This window comes from Lactuca sativa, chromosome 3 (genome assembly GCF_002870075.4).
Source record: "Lactuca sativa cultivar Salinas chromosome 3, Lsat_Salinas_v11, whole genome shotgun sequence".
NCBI lineage: Eukaryota > Viridiplantae > Streptophyta > Magnoliopsida > Asterales > Asteraceae > Lactuca > Lactuca sativa.
In genome coordinates this window covers 187,162,069-187,171,555 of record NC_056625.2, presented here as the reverse complement: position 1 = coordinate 187,171,555, position 9,487 = coordinate 187,162,069, and the positions used below count along the sequence as shown (strand labels likewise).

General features: G+C 33.1%; 1 protein-coding gene across 1 annotated transcript; it reads left to right on the top strand.

Moving 5' to 3' along the window:
* The first annotated feature begins 3,309 nt into the window (after positions 1–3,309).
* LOC111875850 (cinnamoyl-CoA reductase-like SNL6) lies at positions 3,310–5,326 on the top strand. Its single transcript, XM_023872370.3, has 5 exons — positions 3,310–3,655; positions 3,765–3,961; positions 4,345–4,539; positions 4,626–4,764; positions 4,989–5,326. The coding sequence occupies exons 1-5, from the start codon at positions 3,391–3,393 to the stop codon at positions 5,270–5,272; spliced, it is 1,080 nt and encodes a 359-aa protein (XP_023728138.1). The 5' UTR covers positions 3,310–3,390; the 3' UTR covers positions 5,273–5,326.
* The last annotated feature ends 4,161 nt before the right edge of the window (positions 5,327–9,487 follow it).

The following is a 9,487-nucleotide window of genomic DNA, read 5'->3' as shown; positions in this document are numbered from 1 at the left end:
CAAGCACGGACTGAATCACGAGCCAAAGTCATGGAACTTCGAGTACGCCAGAGAGTATACGAAAGACACCTACTTGATGTGGAACGCCAACTGGCTGAACTGAGAGTTCACCAGAGGGATGACCGTCGCTAGTAGTAGATACTTTACTTTATGTTTCCTTGTTAGAAAGGAATCGTCTTTCTGTCTATGCCCGATGTGGTATTTTCTATGAAACTATCTTGTACTGTAAGTACTTTAGTTAGGCCCTTTATATTGTCAGGAACTATCTTCTTTGGTTATGATGTAAGACCTTTTTACAAGGTCATTTTCCCGAACCTGTACGTCATGAATATCAAAGATATTGACAGTCGGCTAACTTCTGTGTTGTCCTTTATTCGAATACTCTTATCATACTTTCATTAGAGTCTATTCGAAACATGCTCTAGTCAAGTCATTGGACTATAGCAATTTGACCCCGGAGACATCTCCGAGTCTCTTTTAATGGTTGGATCATGTTATTCGCCAACCAACGATACCTCGGCTAGAACGACAAACATCTTGAGACCATTGCATGAACTTACTTCCGATCTTTGCTAGGACTGCATCATAGGGATGTAGGTCGAACTTTCCTGAACATACTTCCATTCCATACTAGGACTGCATCATAGGGATGTAGGTCGAACTTTAGAGAACATACTTCTATTCTTTTCATGAGCGATCGAACTACGTCTAGGTTCAACCATTTTCGCTCACAAATTCGTTTCCTTCCGTGTAACAGAATCATGTCATCCAAAATGCTTCAAACTCTCAAGGAAATAAGCTTTGGAACGAGGGTTGGGGGCTTTGTGGTGAATGGGGCTGGTTTGGGGCGGACATGAGGTTTAAATAGGGTGCAAACCCCTGAAACTTAGGGTTTCATCCAACAACGATGACTCGTCGAGTACAGGATATGGACTCGCCGAGTCGCCAACTTAAACATGTCCCGGGTCCCATCCCTACTCGGCGAGTCGGACCTATGACTCGCCGAGTCCAAGGCTAAAAAAATAGATAATGCTCAAGTGAGATTTACGTACCAGGAACCAGGTGCTACAACCATGCATAATCCTCAATACGTGAGGCAATCCACTAGACTCTACCCCGCCTAGTAATACTCGTATAAGCAATACAATACATAGCACACACGAGCTAAATGTAAAGAAGATATAACACAACACGGTGTAGTGAGGAACTCACCTCCAAAAGCAAAGTAGTCTCCAAAGCAACCCAAAACTCACTCGCACCTGCTTGCCCTTCACACTCCTAATAATAATAAATGGAGTTGGTTTTAGTTATTAAATTTGCCTTAATTATGAATATAACTAATGGGTAAATTTTCCAGATGTCTACATAAAAATTATGGTCTGTTCGGGACCTGTTTTCACCACCTTAAACTTCATATTTTTCAAAAATGTATCATATGGTAATAGATTAGGTTCTTAGCTTTAAAAGTAGTAGTCACACACCTCCATACGACTTTTCTACGATTTATGGCGAATTTTACAAAACTGCCTCGCATAAAAGATTATTCCGGACCAGTCTGGGTAAATGGTCGTTTTTACCCTGGCTAGAGGCATTTCTGGATTTTGGTCAAAACTAATGAATTGTATAGGACTCAAAAACGAAACTCTGGGCTTTGGTTTCGACTAAAAATGATGTCTCCTTCCTTCTTCTCCTTTCTCTTTCTCGTCTCCTTCCCTCTCTTTCTTTCCATCTCTCGGTTCTCTCCTTCTTTTGCGCCGTGACACACCAACATACGAACACCAAGCAAAAGTTGGGTTTTAGGTTAGGAAAAATTATAATTTAAGTTAATGGATTAAAGGGCTGCCAAGAGTGTCGCATGTGAGGCTTCTCCCGTCCAAAATTATGGGCTGAAATTCTATTTTTCAAAATAAACCCCCGAGTCTTCCATAATAACAAAAACAACCCCCTTAACAAAATCCTTAACATTCCAGGTTTCTTAACTTGTCACTTTCAGCCCCTAACTCACAATTTATACACGTTTTGGTTTTAGAATCATATTTATTAATACTCCTACTAAATTGTCACTTTAATTTAAAATCTAAAAATAACTAAATTAATTAAATAGGAAGTAGGAATATTAACATATCAAAAATCAGGATGTTACATAGTCACCAAGTATTAAAGGTTTTGTGACTTAATTCATGGACTTATCTTTGAGAATTCAAAGCTCTTTTATTATATTGAAGGATTTTGTGACTCGAACTTTTTCAAGTACACAAATAGATGGAAATACACATATAGCCATTTTTCACACTTGGAGGTACAACTACTAGTTGGAGAGCAAGAATATAGACTATCGTCAATAGTGAATTAATTTCGACCTTTGAAGCTGCTAAGGAAGCTTTATACCTTAAGCAACTTTGATTTGGTATAGGTTTTACACTTGAACATGTTTTGGTAAAATCCTGATAATCAAAGAGACATTCATCTTGCTAAAAGAATTTGACATTTAGTTCACAAACACACATTCAAGTCGAAGAATCATTTAATGTAACTTTGTAGGAGGAAAGAATACCCATATTGAAAAAGATTCACGCCAATGACGATTCAACCCCTATATTCACAACGGCACTTCCTTGTTACCATGTCAGGTATTTCTTTAACCTTTTGTGCCTACAAGCTTGTTAGTATTTTATACGAACACATTGCGGAGAGGAGGCATGGAAGATTTTGGATTTCTGTTCATTCATTTTACGTTCGATACATTTTATACCAATGTATTTAATGTGGGAAGGCCATGTTTAATCTTGTATTCATATTTGTTTTTCTGTCTTGTTCGAAACAATTTTGTCATTTGGAGCGAAACTCAAATTTGTTGTAGATTCTCAAACGTAGGAGAACTCATCTTGTTGAAGATCAATGTGGACTATTGATAATTACTAGTTTAGCATTGTTATAGATCAACGATAATTTATCAGTTTAGCATCATCATACTTCCTAAATACATAGAAAAATCTAAGAGATCAAATTAGAGAGTTTATCATGGATTTTGAATTTGAATAATTAATATTGGGTTCTAGTTTTGGTGAGAATTTCGGTTCTAAGTATGGTAGCACCTTTAGAATCAAGTTCCGTTCTAGGGATGAAGTCATAAATATCCCAACAGAAAAATAACATAAAAATAATCCGTATGAAATAATCAAATTATAATGATGTGCGTATTGGAGTGAACCACATGGACCGTTTTGTAATACACTTTAATAATAATAAATATTATTCATGGACATGAAAAATAGAATGTTTTTAAATTCTTATATTCAAGCTAACTGGCGGTTGCTATATAAAGGAAAGCACTTTAGACATGATGTTAATATTTACTTTCTGTTCTAAATACTTCTTCTAGCAGCTTCAATGGGTGTCGTACGGACAGACGAGAGTCGGAGAGCTGAGATCGAAGAGTTCCGGCGGATGCTGCTATCTTGCTCCGGCGTTGTCCTCAAGGTTACAACCGAAGAAGAGTACAACCGCCGGCAAGTGCCAGCAGCTAACAGAAACGAATACACAGCAGATCAGAAGCTTGTATGCGTCACAAGCGGCGTCTCTTTCCTTGGCATCGCTATTGTGAAAAAATTATTACTCAGAGGCTATTCCGTTCGGATCATCGTCGATAACGAAGGTAAAAATGGAGCTGTTACTTGTATTGTGATTAATTAGATGAGATTTTTGTGCATATATCTTCTATACTAGTTTAATCATGAATTAACCGGAAGTATTTGGAATTACAGACGATATTGAGCGATTGAGGGAGATAGAAATTACAGAGGAGGTAGGAGGAAGATCGAACATTACAAGCAGCAATCAGATCGGAGTTGTTGTTGCGAAGTTCAACGAACGTCGGACCTTAATGGAAGCTTTCGATGGATGTTGTGCTGTATTTCATACGGCGGCTTTCATTGATCCGAGTGGACTCTCCGGCTACTCGGTGAGTCACCGAGTCTCTTTCTCCATATCGTTTTCCGATACGTCGAGACAAAAGTCTCTATCGTAGCAGGTCAATGACTATAAACAATTTTCCACGGAAAAATCAATGCAGACAGCATGTGTGTTTGTTCCAAGATCTGAATGGTTGTATTTTATTATTGAAAATTATATGTCAGATTTGGCTTTTGGTGAATTATTATTCTATTTTCTCTTTCCTTCTAGAACCTTTTCTAAATATACAATAGATTAAATAGTATAGTTTTTAACTTTTTATATGGTCTAGAATCTTTTAAACAATCCAGTTGATTCATTATAAATAAAAATTTATTGTAAACATATACTAGTTTAAACAATCGAGTTGATGAATGATTATGAAATTGATAGAAAATAATGGCGGAAGTTGAAGCAAGAGCAGCAGAAAATATAGCGGAAGCCTGTGCTGCCACGTCATCAGTCAGAAACTATGTGCTTACATCTTCTCTATTGACATGCTTTTGGAGAGACACTTCCGATAGCAGCCTTTCTCATGTAGTAGATCACAATACATGGAGTGATGAATCCTTTTGCAAACGCAAAAAGGTTAATATTGACATTTCATAATCAGATATTTGATTTTAGTTTATGAAAATCGTGTATAAGATAATTATTTATTGGAAATATTGTAGTTATGGTATGCTTTGGGGAAGTTGAAAGCAGAGCACGTGTCATGGAAAATAGCCAAGGAAAAAGGGTTGAAAATGGCGACAATATGCTCTGGTCTTGTAACTGGACCACGTTACTTCTGTGTAAATCCACATCTCAAAGGTATGTTGCTTTCCAATCTTTTCAAATATATACTTTTCTATTTTTTATTTATTACAATGTTGAATTATTATTTTTATTGTTATGTTATTAGATTAATGTACTAAAAATAAATTGAAATATAATGTTATAATAAACAAATCAATAAAATATGTTGTTATTTTTTGTATTTAACCCTTCAAATATATTTAAAAAAAACCGTAGCTAACATTAATGAGAATGTTCAGGTGGTCAAGAAATGTATGACTACGGTTTATTGGCGACTGTTGATGTTGATAGATTGGCAGATGCACATGTACACGTATACGAGGAAATGAACAAAAATGGTGGTGGTAGGTATGTTTGTTTTGACAAAGTTGTTCGTAGCCCAAACGAGGTTCAAATATTAGAAGAGAAAACGGGGATTCATATAAATACGATTTCAAGTGATTATGAATTTCGATTTATATTGTCAAACAGAAAGCTTGATCGGTTAATGTCCCAAGTGCATAGATGTTCAAATTTATGTTAGCATGTAGATAATTAAATCTAATCAAATGAAAATTAAATGTTTTCTATGCCTAAATCGTATTTTATATTACTTATGTATATCTTAAAAGTAAACTGTTTAGTTGGTCCATTCATGAATAAATGGATAGAAATTGTAAAAGTATGCCTATAAGAACCTTAATCAATCTAACAAACTTAATACCATTGTATTGGTCATATTGTTAATTAACTTATTTTGTTACTATTTATTGATTATTTTATATATTTAACCATTTATTTATCTTTCATAGTCATCTTTAATAAATGAAGGTTTTTTTTTTTTTTTTTTTTTTTTTTTTTTTTTTTTTTTTTTGTCACATGTCATCTTCTCCTTCATTTTGACATTTGTCATTTTATGAGAATTTTAGAAATTTTATTTTCCACTTGTCATTTTTTAGGGATTTCCATTTTCTTAAAATAAAATTCCATAAAATTGTAATGAGTTTTATAAGGAAATAAAATCATCATATTAATATGGTAATAAATTCTTATAAATATTTCAAACGATTTAGTTCTTTTACAAATTTTCAGAAGATTACATTATGTTATGTAAAATATTACATTATAAAATATTTCATATTTATATATTGATATTAAAATTTTATTTTTAATAAACTCGTGTAATAGACGGGTCTTACACCTAGTATTAAATATAATCTACTCAATATTTTTATTATTTTTGATTAATTAATCTAATTTATTAAATAAATAAAACAAAAATCAACATTTGTATTGAAAAATATATTTAAAAAGCATTTTAAGTCTATGAAAATGACATAAATGTCAAACATTTAAAAAAAATAGCGGTTATTATAATATTTTTATCGACTTTTTAGTTTTATAACAATATATTTGATAAATATAATAAATATTGAATCATGTGTGCTTAAAATCAAAAATTAAAATATGATGTTTTATAAAATTAATAAAGATAAATGTTTAACTACTAAAAAAATTAATATATATATATATATATATATATATATATATATATATATATATATATATATATATATATATATATATATATATATATATATATATATATATATATATATATATATATATATATATATATATATCAAGAATGAATTTTAAAGATAGTCTTTTATGTTAATAAAACAAAATAAATATAAACTTAAAATAATTAACAGAATTAGCTATCACGATGCGTTTGATACATACATTATTAATAATGAAATGTATTGAGACGCTATGTATGGCCGATGTATGAATCTCTTTAAGGAGACAAATAGTAAATAATAATTTTCTTTTATTGAAAGCGATATCTCGTGGTATCGACACGACTATTCTTTCTTCGTGGAAAATATTGTAAACAGTATTCAGTAATATCGACTAAAACTGACACCAACAAGACTATCCGTGGAAAACATTATAAATAGACAAAATTAAATAAATGGTCCAAATGGTTTATCAAAAGTCACAACTTCAATCCTTATTTTTTTTTTTTTATATAAAAATGGTTCCCATGTTTTCATTCTTAGTCCTAAACCCTTTAAAATGCCATTTATATCATTTATTTTTCTTTTATATTTTTCCTTAATTACCTTAGCTTAAAGAAAAGAGAATAGAAAATAAAAAACACCCATCCATACCAATACCCCACTCCCACTTATCTCTCTTTTTCAATCTTTACGTTCTTTCTCTTCAAGGTCAAAATTATATATCGGCGTCTCTCTAACCAATACCACCGGTGCCAAAATCCACCCCCCTTAAAACCATAGATTTGCGACAAACAATGGGGAGTCAGAAGTTCTAGGAGACGACAAACGATGGTCCAGATTCAACGACGATGGTTAGTCTAGATTTGCAAAGGGAAGCAAATGCGTTAGTATCAAGAACTCCAATGGTGGAAGGGAAAACCCTCTTTCATCCCTCAACCCCTTCTTATATTCATGTCTCCTTTTTCTTTTGACTCGCCTTTTAGCCCCACTCTCCACCACTACCATCGAAAGTACACCACTGTCATTCTTTGTTGGGTTAATCTTGATGGTTCGTTACACATCAAGAATATTGCAACTCTTTTTAATATGTGTGTGTAAATCGATGGTGGTGTCCGACGATGGTGGTGGAGGGGTGATGGTAATGAACAGGGGAATTGCAGAGGATGCTATTTGTGTTGCAAGAAACATATCAAAAGATTGGAGGTTGATGATGTTAGTGATTAAGGTGAACAACAATGGAGATGGTGGTGACGTTTGGTGCTGGTCTGGTTAATGGAAAGTGATGTAGGTTGGAAGTGATGAATAAATTTATTTATTTATTTATTTATTCTAAATTATAGGTGTCCAGACTTCCCTTTTGATCTCTATGTCTCATCTTCTTCCTCCTTTATTTATTTATATTTTTTTTGCGTTTCCTAGTTTCAATCAAAGAAATAAATCAGGATGTATTTTCTTAAGTTTCATTGTAGTAGGGTGATTTGGCTGGTAGATGATTTTGGTCTGGAAAATGGTTTTGTCATCAATATGGTAAAGCGGTGGTGGATCCTAGCTGCTTGAGAATAGGTTGAAGGAGGATGATGGTGAATGAAGAATATAATTTGGTGGTGGTTGGAATGAAGGAATAAGGTGGTGTTTATGGAGTTTTGAAGTTTTGGTTAATGTGGTTGGATGTTGGAACAAGGGTGATAGTGGGTGAAGAAGATAATCTAGTGGTAGCTAGAATGGAGGAATAAGGTGGTGTTTATGGAGAAATGTGATTTTTCTGTATTTGATTGGTAAGAAGAATAAATGAAAAGACAATTATTCTTACCTCGATCGCGGTGGTGGAAAAAGATGATGGTTAGGCCAACCGGTATGCTTAGCACGGAAGCTAGCATGGTCTATGTGGCCACGGAAAAATTTCATGCACACTATCCCGACCATTCGTGGTCAGTCGTGGTTATAGTCCCTCGTGTTACCTATATATAAACACATCAATTTAAGAACCTATACACTCAAACCATTCTCTTTCACACATTTTCTCTCTACCTTTATTCACTTTCAAAAACCATGGCTCCCAAAATGCAAAGTTGGTCGGAAGAGGAAGAAGAGAAGTTAACACTGACATGAGTGACTGTTACGGAAGAACTAGATAGACGAACTTCCAGGGATTTTTGGGCAAAAGTTGGAAACATTTTCCATGATTTAATGGGTTGTCACAGTCGTAATATTGATGCAATATGTTATAAGTTTCGTTTTATGAGGCCAACATGTCGTGAGTTCGACAAACTTTATAACCATGTTATAAACAACACACATGAAGACGATCTGGTTGCTATGACCATGCATCAATATGAAGAAATAAAACACAGATTGTTTATACACCTCAAAGATTGAAAAAAAAAATTAAGCACACCCCATGTTATGGTGGAATAATTAAAAAAATAGGGTTTAGAAACTAGTTTAAGTTGTTTTTGTGCATGCATTTTAATGCTTTTTCAATTTTATTTTAGTTGTTTTCTTTTTAAAAAAAATATGTAATGTTTTTTTTTTTTAAATTATGTAATGTTTTTTAATTGAATAAAAACTAGTTCAAAAAATATATGTTTTTATTGTATTTGGATTTTGTATGTAATTTTTTATTAAACTTAATTAGAAAAAATGAGGTGGAATGGTGTAGTAGTGGTGTGTATCCCATATATTTAGTGGTAGTTTGTCGTGATGATGTGACACCCACCACTATAGTGGTTAGTGGTGGGTATAACAAATGATCTTATTGGTGAGGGAAAGAGGAGTAAGGCAGAGAAAAGAGAAGATAAGGAAACAAATAAGAGGAGGAGGGGGGAAAGGGGGTGGGTGTGGGTAGGAGTTTATTTATTTATTTATTTATTTATTTTTTAATAATTCCATTTAGTTAAAAAAAGATAAAAGGAATTAAAAAGGGCAAAGTAGTCATTTTATGTAGCTTAGAGACCTTTCATGCAAATGTTAGAAACCACATTGACCATTCATATAAGTTTAGAAACCATAAGGACCATTTGTATCAAAAATAAATTAGTAGGGACTAAAGTTGTGACTTTTGGTAAACCACATGGACCATTTATGTAATATTGTATGATAAATATAACACTTCCATTCGGTTAGCAATCTTATTAATAAGTGTCTCTATGTGTGAGACACTATATTTAGTTGTTAGACAAAACTACAAAAATAGTCCTTATGGTATGCATTTTTTTCTTGGATTTGGTCCACAC

Coding starts and splice junctions, on each gene's coding strand:
- LOC111875850 (XM_023872370.3), top strand. CDS start 3,391: ATGGGTGTCGTACGGACAGACGAGAGTCGGAGAGCTGAGATCGAAGAG. Junction 4,540..4,625: donor CCTTTTGCAAACGCAAAAAG/GTTAATATTGAC, acceptor GAAATATTGTAG/TTATGGTATGCTTTGGGGAA. Junction 4,765..4,988: donor TGTAAATCCACATCTCAAAG/GTATGTTGCTTT, acceptor GAGAATGTTCAG/GTGGTCAAGAAATGTATGAC.